This window comes from Argopecten irradians, chromosome 15 (genome assembly GCF_041381155.1).
Source record: "Argopecten irradians isolate NY chromosome 15, Ai_NY, whole genome shotgun sequence".
NCBI lineage: Eukaryota > Metazoa > Mollusca > Bivalvia > Pectinida > Pectinidae > Argopecten > Argopecten irradians.
Window position 1 is genome coordinate 27,006,734 of NC_091148.1, and position 15,520 is coordinate 27,022,253.

The 15,520-nt window shown below is 36.5% G+C and overlaps 1 protein-coding gene across 4 annotated transcripts in view; it reads right to left on the minus strand.

Moving 5' to 3' along the window:
- LOC138309056 (uncharacterized) overlaps nucleotides 1–15,520 on the minus strand; it is a 224,345-nt gene that overhangs the window by 166,911 nt on the left and 41,914 nt on the right. For 3 of the 4 annotated variants that reach the window (XM_069250180.1, XM_069250181.1, XM_069250179.1), the window contains 6 exons: nucleotides 11,700–11,999; nucleotides 9,188–9,487; nucleotides 8,178–8,477; nucleotides 6,369–6,668; nucleotides 3,300–3,599; nucleotides 1,033–1,332 (listed from right to left, as the gene is read on the minus strand). In XM_069250180.1, the coding sequence (XP_069106281.1) occupies nucleotides 1,033–1,332; nucleotides 3,300–3,599; nucleotides 6,369–6,668; nucleotides 8,178–8,477; nucleotides 9,188–9,487; nucleotides 11,700–11,999 (1,800 nt within the window). The remainder of the gene's footprint in view (nucleotides 1–1,032; nucleotides 1,333–3,299; nucleotides 3,600–6,368; nucleotides 6,669–8,177; nucleotides 8,478–9,187; nucleotides 9,488–11,699; nucleotides 12,000–15,520) is intronic. The other variant, XM_069250182.1, reaches the window with a different exon arrangement.

The following is a 15,520-nucleotide window of genomic DNA, read 5'->3' on the forward strand; positions in this document are numbered from 1 at the left end:
AAGGGCATTTGTATGGTGTTGTAACTTCAGCTTAGACCATGGTTGCATTTTACAGAGTTGCGGGTAAGTTTCCATTGTGGCAGCATTTTTTGGGAACAAAACTCAGTTTCTCTGAACAGAATGACGTTACTGTCGTAAAACACACGATGATAAAATCAATACCTATCCTCAAGGGCTATAATGAAATGACTTTTCTTTAAATGGGAGTTTTGGTGTATGCTGGATGTTGCTTGTTGTCCCATGGCTCGTGAGGTACATGTCGATGTAGTTGTAGAGTTGAATGATGATGGAGGCGTTGACTTTTAGTTGCATAGTTTTTATTTGGTTCCATATGCATACTTAGTATAGTGGATAAAGGACCGTATAGTACAATACATCCTGACGGGAATTACAATCATAACTTCTCCGTCTACTAAAATGCATGTACAGAATTATTTTCCATGCTTCCTAGTGTTGGTATCTTCAGAGGTGTCCTGGTGTGAAGTGTGTCATGTCTGTAGTGTCTGTAGTGTATTTTGTGTCCGGAGTGTCTGTTGTGTCCGGGTTGTCTGTTGTGTCCAGGGTGTGTTTAAAGAATATCTCGAGTCTCTTATATATCCGATACCAGGAAGCAGAAATGGCGTCAAGGTCACTATTTCTTAAAATTATGTCAGGCAATGATTGAATAACAACTTCATAGATATGAACTAATTTCCTATATGGACTTAATTCTTAGATGATGTTCCTGAATCAACTACCTGAAGATATATTCACATTGGTCAATCAAATTATCAAGTTATATAAAGCTTACTTTAACTAAAATCTTTGAATTAAATTTCCATATCAAGGCATCGTTATACTACGTTGCATACATTTCTATCTATGCATATACAGAATAGATGATCTGATGTTTTTCGTTCGTTATAACTATTTTTTTTTCTTTTCTTTATGGAAACCCTTTATGATATTGAAATACAACTTCTAAACCAATATTACGCCAATAGTATGGGAGTCACTTTCTGAGTCATACGACAATTAACATAATATACTGACCTTGTACATTCAATATGACGAAATCGCTACTTCCGGTCCCGATACTGTTGTTGGCCTTACAGATGTATATTCCACTGTCTGCTGACATCACGTCGATAATCGTCAGAGAAGGATCGTCTATAGTCACGCCTGAGTAGTTAGTACCATAAATCTCTACCATCATCGCCTCCCCGCCGCCGAATGTTACCTCCCAGTAAACCGCGGTCACCCTAGGATTTCCGGTGGCGTTACAGAACAACGTTACATTGTCACCGGCCGTCACGGTCACATTCTGATCAGTAACCGTCACCATGGGGATATCTGGTAAATATTACAAAGTGTATTAAAATCAAAATATCTTTGTTAAGTAATGTTGTGAAATTCTTAATAAATGCGATGTACCTTTTTTCGATTATTTTAATGTGCATCAAAAATCAAACTAAAAGCCTCATCAGTTGTCGCATATAGACCCTTTGGTTTTGCAATGACTTAGTGCAGGGGTGAAAACAACCACATCAACATTAGATATTCCGTATTTGCATTTCACAGAGTTGTCTGCCCTTGTGGTTAAGCAATCGGAACTCCATGGATGTATAATATGACCTCTAATGTGATATAAAGTTGTAAGAATATGCAAGAAAATCAAACATTTTCTTATCCGGAAATAACGCCCTAGATTCTCACAGCAAAATCAATAGTTATCGAAATGTTAAACTCTGATAGCCAACTTTAAAAAAAACATTTATTGTAAACGGAATAACTTCGCAAAATTAATGAACTGCCATTTTTGACGGGTAGTGTCCTCGATGCCAACTAAGTGTTATGAAAGTAGTGTCTTAGTTTCAAGATGGATGCCCTTGTGTCACATCAGAGGTCAATGTACGACAGTTACACCAAAGGAGTTTCGATAATGTAGATAACAAAGGCTGGGGACCTACTGGATTTACTCTATGTCTTATTATCATTCGTATACGTGCGCTTTGTTTGTTTGTTTGTTTTATTAATTAACGTCCTATTAACAGCTATGGTCATGTAAGGACGGCCTCCCATGTATGCGGTGTGTTGCGTGTATACGTGCGCCCTTGGTTGTCTAGTCCGTTAACCGAAATAGGCGGTCACAAATCAAAAATTTTAGTCTGACATGGGTTAATACTGATACAGGAACAGAGATGCTGAACACATCAATACCACTTTGTTGTCATAGTAACTAAATAACAACTTCTAAATTGAAATATCAAATTTCGATGAAAATTGGAGTATAGGGGTTTTATGGCATACCAAATACAGTAATGCAGGATAATTTGTGGACGTCTGTAATGTAATCTCCGTTAAAACTAGTACCAAGTATAATTTACATTTAATAATCAATCTAAACAAGAGGTCCCTGGGGCTTAATGGTCACCTGAGTTCGGATATAGAATGAACCAAAGACACTATATAGATATACTGGCCCTTGAAGGTCAGTGATTTTATAAATCTGACTTTTGAATCTAAGAAGAATATTTGCATCCATCAAACCTGTTAACTCAGAAGAAGATTTTTCGAAATTTAGTCATTTACCCCTGTTTGCCCTTACCTTCTGGTCACCCAGGGGGTCAGCGCGGACTACCGATATGGATATTAAAATGATATATGTCAGGGAAATAATTCTAATCAAGTTTGACTCATTTCCTATGAAAAATTAGCAAATAATGGTAATCGACTCCAAGGTCATATATTCATTTTTTTTTGTAAAGCTCCTTCAGACCTTTTTATCAATAAATGGTATTTGATTTTACCATTTTCAGAATTTTAGAAGTTTAGCCTATTTAACCCCTTTTGACCCCGCCTCTAAGGCCCCTTGTTGTCAGTCACGGAAAATTTATTAAGAAGATTCAATGGCCGTCTCATCGTGATAATTTTTACAACATTTGACTTATTTACTATAAGGACTTTTCTATCTATGAGAGTATTTGATTCTTCCACATCTGCGAGTGGTGGAGAAGATTTTTTTAATTTGGAGTCAATATTTTACCCCTTTTTTCCCTCCAAGAGCCCCTGAGGGATAGGAGTTGGAGTGGGCACCATTTAATTCACAATTTTGATTGACCCTATCCCTTAGAAGGTTTGTGCGAAATTTGATTGAAATTGCTTCAGCTGTTTTAGATAAGAAGTCGGAAATGTAAATTGTGTACGGATATATGACGCACGACGCACAACGGATGGCGACGGACAAAAGACGATTAGAATAGGTCACTTGAGACTTAACAAGACATTGATAACGATATATTCTTTAATTTTATACTGACCCTGTACGTCCAGCGTGACGTAATCACTACTTCCGGTCCCGATACTGTTGTTGGCCTTACAGATATACATTCCACTGTGGGCTGTCTTCACGTCGCTAATCGTCAGAGAAGGATCGTCTATAGTCACGCCTGAGTAGTTAGTACCATTGACCTCTACCATCATCGCCTCCGCGCCGCCGAATGTTACCTCCCAGTAAACCGCGGTCACCCTAGGATTTCCGGTGGCGTTACAGAACAACGTTACATTGTCACCGGCCGTCACGGTCACATTCTGATCAGTGACCGTAACCATGGGGATATCTGGTAAACAAATATAGTTATACTATTTACCAATGTATACCTAGAAATTACAACATCTACACACAAGGTGTTCCAAAAAATGGTGATAGGTTCAATGTGTCGGTTTTACAGAAAAAATGTTAGTAGACGTTTATATATATTTACATGTTGACAAATATAAGTATCACAATCTATCTTAATCAATTATATTTTGCATTATATATGTCAAGGATTCATGGTACTGCCCATGTTTTCGTTATACGTATAGAGTATTTCACCAGATGTACACATTGTTGACTTTTACATTCGTGCGATCTTTCAATGAAGTTCAACATTACCTTTGCATATATAGAGTATATGTATTATACCGCATCATATACACATTCTTATAAAAACAAGAAGTAATGTAAGGATATATATAGAAATCTGATTAAACCAACACAAAATATAAGCACTGCAGAATTGAATGACTTTTATTAAATCCCATTATTCAAATAGAAAATTGGAAAAAAATATACACAAATATCTTCAAAATAACACAAGAAACTACAATACAATGGTTCCAATATAGGCTGCAACGAACAATTTTCCCCCTAAATGTGTACTTTAAAACATTGGAGTAAAGAATTGCAACAAATGTAATTTTTGTAAAATAGAAACTGGAAGTATCGTACATTTATTTTGAGAATATGATGAAATTAAAACTGTTTGGCAGCATCTAATTAGATGAATTAAAAATACAATTGATAAAAATGTAGAACTAGATCTAATGTCAATCCAATTTGGTAAAAACAACAATTATCAAACTTGCTTTCCCCAAAATTTTCTAATACTTTATACAAAATACCTGATCTATGTTTCTTCCAGAAAAGGTAATAGGCTTTCTATCAATTACAATAAGAAAAAAAAAATTTCGATTTAATATTGAAAAAAAACCACAGAAAAATATCAATATTGATCACAAATTATGGGAAGGCTTGCAAACAGTTCATAATTTCTCTTTCTATATGCATGTGCTTCGTATTGTATTTTCATACTCATTTTAGTTTTTTAGTTTATTAGATATGTCTAGCTTTGCAAATTAATATGTTGTCTACGTATACTTATACCTATAGATTCATATTCTTTTGTGCAGTCTGTATGTTTTTTGTTTTGTCTTGTTCTGCTGTTTTTAAATTATTATTCTGTTTTTATGGCTGCTGAGTTAAGCCATTTTTTTTACCTCTCCTGCCAATATCATTTTTACTATTAGCTGTTCATAAATCAATCATAATACACGTACAAGTACATACAACTTTTTCTTTAATGATTCGAAAAGCCTGCAAAACAAATTGATCAAGTATAGTAATTCGTAAATGCACCTTCACCAAAATATATCAAACTTTTTTTATCTACGTACTGAAAAAAAATAATAATAAAATAAAAAAAATCTATGTACGGATGTTTCACAATTCAATTATGAAACTTTGTACAAGGAAGCTGTGGTCGCATACACCAACGGATACATAATATATAGCCCTATTTATAATAGCATATGTCCGGGCTATGAGCTGGCAAAGTAACCTTACATTCCTAAAGTTACTGATACTATGTGGAAATGTCTTTTACCATAAAGGTTATGTAATAAAGCGTTTAATAATCTGGATCTTGTAATACGTCTAACTTTATTGTCATTATACTTTCGTACAAACGGTTTTGAGCGATACGTGTCTGTTTTTGCATTGTTATTTAAAGCATTTGTTTTCTCGCCACAGCAGCGGGTTGAAAATATCCTGGCTCCCACTGGTGCTTGGTTGACCTGTCATTAGGGCCATCCTAGCTCCCATACTTTCACACTTATGGAATATTGCATGCATATGGTGCTTGCTCACACTCCCTTTTTTGCATACCGACTTAAACCATATAACAAGAGATCGCAGAGGGATCTTGGCGCCCACTGAAGAATGATCTACGTCTGACAATGGGAAGAGGAACTTTTCTCTGCTTTTCAAACTTTTACTACCGGGTACATATTACTACATATGAAATTTGAGAAATATCCTTTTAGTGCTTTCTGAGATATATAACACCAACAAACATCAATAATCAAAACCCAAGATGGCTACCTTTCGGCCATTATGTTGACCGATCGGTCCCAAAATGCAATATACACAACTAGACCCCTAGGAGAACCTGCACATAAAATGTGAGACATATCACTGCATGACTTTCTGAGAAATAGCGGTAACAATATTCAGTTGTCAAAATCCAAGATGGCGGCCCTGTCGGCCATGTTGTGGACCGATCAGTCCCGAAATGCAATATGCACAACTTGGGCCATAAGGAAACGAAACAATGAAATTTGAGAATGATCCCTTCAGTTCTTTCTGAGAAATAACGATAAAAAAACTTTAAGTATCAAAATCCAAGATTGCTGCCTGGTGGCCATATTGTTCAATGTTTGGTCCCAAAATGCAATATTCACAATAAGGGCCCTAGGGGGACATACATGTGAAATTTGAAAATGATCCCTTCAGTACTATCTGAAAAAATAGCGATAACAAGAATTGTTAACGGTCGGACAGAAGGACGACGGACCATGGACGAAAGGCGATTTGAAAAACCTGAAAAACGTTATGACTGACTAAAAATGTCAACTTCCTTTTTGGACAACCTGTATGACATTGTAATATGCCGTATCTTTTGATCGCCGGCAAACCTGATATTGGACTTCAAACAAATAATGATCCTCTTATATACAACTGTTCCAAACATAGCTCATAATTAAAAAAAAAACAACTTCAAACTGACCTTGTACGTCCAGTATGACGTAATCACTACTTCCGGTTCCGATACTGTTGTTGGCCTTACAGATATACATTCCACTGTCTGCTGACATCACGTCGATAATCGTCAGAGAAGGATCGTCTATAGACACGCCTGAGTAGTTAGTACCATTGACCTCTACCATCATCGCCTCCCCGCCGCCGAACGTTACCTCCCAGTAAACCGCGGTCACACTAGGGTTTCCGGTGGCGTTACAGAACAACGTTACATTCTCACCGGCCGTCACGGTCACATTCTGATCAGTAACCGTCACCACGGGGATATCTGGTAAACAAACGCATACTCTACTTTCACTAGATACACAGTACTGTATCAGCTTATTCTACTAAGAGACGAAAATGATATCAATAGTTTGTTTTCATATAGGGTACAACGTAATCTTGTTCTACTTAAAAGTTTAAGTGTATTCACTTACACACCTTTGATTACACCCAAACATTATATGCAAACCATCGCGTTGAGACAAGTATAAATCCTTTGAAAAAAGATGTAGAAAGTTATGAAGCACATACGTTTTGCCTGACATAATTTTTTTTCCAATCAGAATTATACCACATCTTACCGATTTTGCAATTTTCTTTAGAATACGGACCGCTGGGGCAATACAAAGGCTAACTGCCTCACACAAAAATATGATAACTATAGCATCATCTTTTGAACCATAATTCCCATACACCATCTACATTTTAACTATGTTAGCCACAAACCATCTAAATCTGAACTATTGTACCCACAAACACTCAAACTCTAAACCAGTTTACCCACAAATCCTCTAACTTGATCTAAACCAGTTTACCCACAAACCCTCAAACTCGATCTAAACCATATTACCCACAAACTCTCTAGCTCTAAACCAGTTTACCCAGACACCCTCTAACTCTAAGCCAGTTAACCCACAAACCCTCTAACTGTTAACCAGATTACCCACAAACCCTCTAACTCTAAACCATATTACCCTCAAACCATCTAACTCTAAACCATATTACCCTCAAACCATCTAACTCTAAACCATATTACCCACAAACCCTCTAGCTCTAAACCAGTTTACCCAGACACCCTCTAACTCTAAGCCAGTTAACCCACAAACCCTCTAACTGTTAACCAGATTACCCACAAACCCTCTAACTCTAAACCATATTACCCTCAAACCATCTAACTCTAAACCATGTTACTCACAAACCCTCTAACCAAACCCAACTCCCCTTCAGTAGGAAATTATGGGAATAATTTCATGATGTTATTACATCTCATGAAATATTTTTTTAAAGATATTAACTGTGTTTAGCTGAACTGGCTAATCTTATGAACAGGACTAGTGTGTCATGTTGAATTTGACGCTGTAAAAACCTTACATTTACATTTGATCCCAATTTTATAATAAAACATCAAGAGATTTTGCCTTTATAACGCATACATAATTCAATGTTGTAATGGATGGACGGAACAGCCATTTGAACAGCAAATTCCCGTGATCATCGAAACGACACTTGTGACATCATAATGACGTCAAAATGGATGGATGGCAGTTTATGCACTTGTTAACTCTACCTACACGTGGTAAGTTTACATGGAGGGGTTGCAATGAACATAATTTTGTCCAAAGAAATCCGTTTAAATCAGTACCTTTTTAAAAGATATTAACTATGTTTTTCATTAATCATCTGTATCTGAGCCATTTCCACAAACCATCTATATATGAATATGCTACCAACGAGTGATCTCAGTCTGAACCATATTATAAATAGATAACACCTTAAAATACATTGTACGGACCTTGCACATCGAGAATGATGTATTCACTACTTCCGGTTCCGATACTGTTGTTAGCCTTGCAGATGTAGATGCTGCTGTCGTTTGTCATCACACTGATCAGTGTCACTGAGGGATCATTTAAGGTGCCGCCCACTGTATTAGTACCGTCGATCTTTAACACCTCAGTCTGTCCCCCGTCGACCATCACATCCCAGTAAACCACCGTCGCCTCGGGGTTGCCGGTCACATTGCAGGTCAAAGTGACATTGTCGCCAGCTACAGCTGTGACGTTCGTAAGGTACACCATCACCATGGAAACGTCTGTAAAACATGTAAACAGTTACAAATGTGGATATAATTGTGATAATGTAGTCTGTTTTCTTTTAATACCTACTTATCATCGCTTCGTGGACAAGATTAAAGAAGTCTCATAAAGGGGTTGTTGTACCATATCTAGCGTCGTCATACTATTGATAGATGACTATCACGTCCCTACACGACAAAACAGCCAAAGGATTTAAACACTTCACTAAATTTTTTTTGTCATTTGTTGAATCTTTGCGAAGGGCATTTGTATGGTGTTGTAACTTCAGCTTCGACCATGTTTGCATTTTACAGAGTAACCTCCCTTACGGGTAAGTATCCATTGTGACAGCATTTTTGTGAACAAATCTCATTTTTTGTGAAAAGAATGACGTTACTGTCGTAAAACACATGACGTCACAATCATTACCTACCCGCAAGGGCATACAACTCTGTACTATGCATATACAGAATAGATATTCTGATGCTATGTGTTATAACTAAATGTTCTTTTTTTTGTTTTGGAAACCCTTTATGATATTGAAATACAACTTCTAAACCAATATTACGCCAATAGTATAGGAGTCATTTGCTGAATTATAAAACGCCCATGGTACGAGAGAAAAATAAGTATATACAGCATACTGCGATTGTGTTAGTGTATTATAATGCCCTAACCCGAGTCACTCGCTGAATCATACGTACGACAATTAACGTAATATACTGACCTTGTACGTCCAGCATGACGTAATCACTACTTCCGGTTCCGATACTGTTGTTGGCCTTACAGATATACATTCCACTGTGAGCTGTCTTCACGTCGATAATCGTCAGAGAAGGATCGTTTATAGTCACGCCTGAGTAGTAAGTACCATTGACCTCTACCATCATCGCCTCCCCGCCGCCGAACGTTACCTCCCAGTAAACCGCGGTCACCCTAGGGTTTCCAGTGGCGTTACAGAACAACGTTACATTGTCACCGGTCGTCACGGTCACATTCTGATCAGTAACCATAACCATGGGGATATCTGGTAAATATTACAAGGTGTATTAAAAATCAAAATATCTTTGTTAATTAAGATTTTGAAATTATGAATCAACGCGGCATACCGTTTTTCGATTGTTTTTATTTAAATAAAAAAAAATCGAACAGTCTCATCAGTTGTCGCTTATAGACCCTTTGGTTTTGCAATGACTTAGTCCAAGGTTGAATAAAACCACAGTAACATTATATATTCCGTATTTGCATGTCATAGAGTTATCCGCCCTTATGATTAAGTAATCGGAACTCCTTTGATGTACAATATGACCTCGAATGTGATAGCTGTAAGAATATGAAAAAAAATAAAATAAACAAAATTCTTTGCGAGATATAACGCCCTAGATGCTCACAGGAAAATCAATAGTTTTTGAAAGGTTGAACTCTTATAGCCAACTTTTAAAAACATTAATTGTTAACTTTTCAGACGGACAACACACAACATTAATGAACTGCCATTTTTGACGGGTAGTGTCCTTGATGGCAACCAAGTGTTGTCGAAATGGGCGGCATTCCCAGGCTTCTGACAGGTTTCAAATTACAAATATTGTCTGACATGGGTTAATATTGATACATGAACAGAGATGCTTAACACATTGATACTTCTTTGGAAAACATTTTTGTCATAGGAACCAAATAACAACTTCTGATTGAAATATCAAATTTCGATGAAAATTGGAATATAGGTGTTTTATTGAATACCAAATGCAGTCTTGTGGGATAGTTTGTGGACGTATGTAATGTTATCTCCTTTACAACTAGTACCATGTAAATTTGACATTTAATAATCAATCTTAACAAGAGGCCCATGGGCCTTAACGGTCACCTGAGTTCGGATATAGAATGAAACAAAGACACTATTTACATATACTGGCCCTTGAATTAGGTCAGTGATTTTATAAATTTGACTTTTGAATCTATGGAAATTACCTGCGTCCATCAAACCTTTAAAATCAGATTTTTTGAAATTTTAGTCATTTTGACCCTGTTTGGCCCCATCCCACTGGTCCCCCGGGATGTCAGCGGGGATTGATATGGATGTTAAAATGCTATATGTTAGGCTAATAATTATATTCAAGTTTGACTCATTTCCTATGAAAATTTAGCAAATAATTCTCATCGATGTGGTTTACCTATATGAACTAAAGTAAACCTCCCCCCCTCTCCTGGGGAAAACGTGATACCCCAAGGTTATATAGTTCATTTTTCCATCAATAAAGAGTATTTGATTTTACCATTTCCAGAATTTTAGAAGGAGATTTTGAAATTTAAGCCTATTTGACCCCTTTCGGCCCCAGGATTGGGCCTGGACCAATATGGATGATGTTAAAATGCTATCTCAGACTAATATTTCTAAACAAGCTTGACTCATTTCCTATGACAATTGAGCAAAAAATGCTCAAAAATGTGTTTTCCCTAGACAGGGTCATATATTTCACAATTTTTGTAAAGGACTTTAAGACTTTTTCTTCTATGAAAAGTATTTGATTCTACCATTTCCAGAATTTCAGAAGATATTTGAAGTTTTAGCCTATTTGACTCCTTTTTGCCCCGCCCCTCTGCCGTCAAGGGGTCGGTCGGGATCAATATGGATATGATGTTAAAATGCTATCTCTGACTTATAATTCTAACCAACTTTGACTCATTTCCTACGAAATTGAGCAAAGAATGCTCAAAAATGTGTTTTCCCCAATATAAATTATACTAAACTTAACCCCCTCTCCAAGGGAAACCAGAGACCCCAGGGTCATATAATTCACAATTTTTTAAAGGAGCTTAATACCTTTCCATCTATGAAAAGTATTTGATTATACCATTTCTAGAATTTCAGAAGATATTTGAAGTTCCTTCAGCTGTTCACCGACGTTCATAGGAAGTCAATTTTTTATTAATTCACAATTTTGATGGGCTTATTGAAATTGCTTCAGCAGTTTTGGAGAAGAAGTCACAAATGTAAATTGGTTACGGATATGCGACTCTTGTCCGCTAAAGCTGTCTATATTATTAAGCTTTTTTTGCCTAATATATATTAGGCAATTCTTTTTTTTAAAAAGCCTTACATATATAAATATATAATTTAGCAGAATAATACGACTCATGACGGACGACGACGGATAAAAATAGAATAGGTAACTTGAGACTTCGTCTAAGGTGACCTAAAACGACATTAATAACCGTATGTTCTATAATTTTATACTTACATTGTACGTCCAACGTGACGTAATCACTACTTCCGGTTCCGATACTGTTGTTGGCCTTACAGATATACATTCCACTGTGGGCTGTCTTCACGTCGATAATCGTCAGAGAAGGATCGTTTATAGTCACCCCTGAGTAGTTTATACTATCGACCTCTACCATCATCGCCTCCCCGCCGCCAAACGTTACCTCCCAGTAAACCTCGGTCACACTAGGGTTCGCGGAGGCAGCACAGGTCAGTGTTACATTGTCACCAACCGTGACTGGCACGTTCTGATCAGTGACCGTCACCACGGGGATATCTGTATACAAAAACAAATTCTTACGTCTCAAAATAATTCTAAGATAAGACAAGATAAGATAAGATTTATTCTGGTTCAGGACAATCATGAGTCATCTATACCAGACTCGTATAGATACATATTACATGAGTCATAAATGCATTTATAATCTGTACACATCATACAAAATTGTGGTATTATTATATTGTTGCTTCGTAATTGAAAAAAAGTTCCTGATTCTTCCAGTGATTATCGAACTTATTCTTAAACGAATTAACATTAGTTACTGATACTACATGTTCTGGCAGTTCATTCCAAATATTTACAGATCTTATAGCGAAATAGTTCTTTCTGACTAATGTTGTTGATCGTTTTGGGAATATTTTTTTCGTATGTCCTCTAGTACTATTGCGGTCTGATGCATCTTTCCAAACTAATATGGCATTGAAACATTCTTTATCGTAGAAATGACTTGTTATCTTATACAGTTCGATCATATCTCCCCTGATTCTCCTGAAGGCTAGCGTTGGTAAATTTAGTTACTTCAACCTGTCTTGCTAGGTCATGTTTTTCATTTCTGGGAGACATCTAGTTGCTCTTCTTTGAACTGGTATTATCGAGCTGGGATCTTACTTAACATTTGTATAGGGGAATAAATAACTCTTTATCTATAAACTGGAAAGTTCTTCTAAGAAGTGCGAACATAGAATTTGCTTTCTTAACTTTTTCTGATATGTGTTCATCAAAAGTTAATTTCGAGTCTATAATTACTCCTATGTCTTTTTCCTGGATGGTTTTCTGCATTTTGTATCCGTTGATATAATAAAATTGTTCAGTTTCAATGTGGTTCCTGCTACGTCTTCTGCCTATCCTCATATGCTTAAACTTTCCAGGGTGCATTTTTAGCAGCCAAGTGTCGCTCCACTTACAAATAGTGTCAATGTCTTTCTGAAAATCTAGATTACTTTCAGTTATTCGAAACATTTTAGTATCATCAGCAAATAAGTACATATCCGAGAATACTGTTTCAGGGAGGTCATTCACGTAAATAACAAACATTAAAGGGCCTAGTACAAAACCTTGTGGAACTCCTGATGTTACTTTGGTCCATTCGGAATCTATGTCGTTTACCGATACTTTTTGCTGTCGACTTATTAAGAATGACGAAACCAAAGAGATTATTTGATTAGAAAAATTATTAGAATGTAGTTTGTTGATAAATCTGTTATGAGGAACCGTATCGAAGCCTTCTGGTAATCCATATAAATACAATCTATTACGTGCCCTTTATCCATAGCTTCAGTCCATTTATCGAATACTTCAAGTAGTTGTAAAGATGTTGATCGCCCTGATATAAAACCATATTGCTCATTCGAGAAGTAGTTATTTATCCTCAAGAATTAAGTTATATGTTCTCTTATGATGGATTCTACATATTACTGACGTTAATGAAACTTGTCTATAATTTCCTTCTCACTTTTGTCCCCTTTCTTATAAATGGCAGAGACTCGAGCATTTTTCCAGTCTTTTGGTAGTGCTCCTGTTGATAATGATTGGTTGAATATTGTGGTCAGAGGATCTGATATTGACTCAGTAGTATTTTTTAGAAACGTTGAATATAGTTCGTCTAATCCTGGAGATTTTTCTGGTTTTAGGTTCCTAAGTAATTTAAATACCATTTCGTTGTCGACAGTTAGCCTTGCCATGTGCTTAGTTACTTCCTTTGGGTTTAGATGTGGTGTTTCCTGTGGATCTTCTTTTACAAACACACTACTGAAGAATTTTGATAGTACCTTAGCTTTTCCCAGGTCTGTCGATACCTTTATCGAATTTTTATCAATTGAATCTGAATAAAGATCACCAATGTCCGACTTTGATGTCGATTTAGATCTGATATAGTTCCAAACAATTTTGGAGTCTGTTTTGGCTCTTTTCGCTATATTGTGCTCGTACTCTTTTCTTAATTTCCGAGTTAGTTTTCTCACTTTATTCCTTGCCCTGTTATATTGTGTCCTTGCTTCCGAATCCTTACTTCTTGTAGCTTTCCTAAATAACGAATGTTTCTTTTTAATTGCCTCCAACATGACTTGATCTGCTAGGAAGCCATGTTTGTTATTCTTGCCAGCTTTAATTGATTTGGTTGGTATATGATTACTTCTATTTCCTTTATTATTCGTTTGAACGTGGTCCAATTTTCGCTGACGCTGAAAGAATAGTTTTTCTTTTCGTTCCAATCTATTGTGTTCAGTTCGGCGTTCATTGTTCCGTAGTCAGCTTTATTGTAACAAATTTTATGTTTGGTGCGTAGATTAATCTTTACGTCACATATAATTTCGAATATTAGGACAGAGTGTTCACTTTTTGCAAGTGGACTCTGATATTTTATTTCGGACAGTGAGTGTTGATTGCTTGTTATCACGAGATCAAGGATGTGAGGGTTATCTTTACCTCTCCATCTTGTTGGCACATAAACGTGCTGAGAAAGAAAATTATCTTGCAGCCTTTGTATAAATTTGTATTCTTGATGTTCAGTGTTCTCCCCTCTTGTATTCCACGACTGCCAGTTTATTCCCGGGTAATTGTAGTATCCCATAAGTATGAGTTTTTCATGTCCATTTCTGTCGCTTCATCTATTAAATTCAGCAGTTTGTTGTTATTATCAGCAGTTCCCGAGTCCGATCTATACATAAGGCCTATAAGAACTTTAGTACCTTTGAGTATGGTTATTTCCACGAAGAGAATTTCTTGAAATGATGTTTCCATTTCCTCTGCTTTCAGTTTGGGGTTAAGGTAAAATATCAGCCCTCTGCCCTCTGAGTTTTCAACGTTATTGCTTATGATCTTGTAGTTCTGGGTCCCGTCTACATCGTATTCTGTTGCTTTTATGTTTTGTACTCTTGATTTTGCCTTTACTTCTTTAATTCCGACTATGTCTGGTTTCGAATCATTGATTATGATGCTTAGTTCTGTAAGTTTATTTTTGAGCTGGTCTACGTTTGTATATACGCATTAAATGTTTTTGATTGAAAATTGGTTATTCCGGTTGTGTTCCATTTCTTTCATTTACGATGATGTATTACGTGTTGTTTTTATATTCACTTTTACACGACCGATTGAAAAATCGTCTTTCTTAATTAGCTGGGGTTTCATGGTGTTACTGTCCTCAGCCTTACGATCTTCTTCGCCCACGGAGGCCCTCTTACTCTGTATAAAAATTCCACCGATGTGTCCTTGCTTTGTTTCTCCTTAGCCTTTTCCCACAGTACCTTTTCCTGTTTTCTTTCCTGTTTCGTTAGGTCTTTACTTATTCTGTATCCATTGAACAATGGTTCAGTACCGATGTTTCTTATGTTTTTAAATAGTGTTTTTTAACCTCTGAGTTTGAGAGAGTTATCAGTAACGGTCTCACAAGTGTGGCTTCGTCCTCGTCTAGTTCATCTTTGTGCATTTTTTAACCACAGGTACAGCCTCGCTTAGTTTGACATAACATTTTCTGAGAATTTCGTTTGTTTTCTCGATATCATGGGTTATCCTTTCCTGCT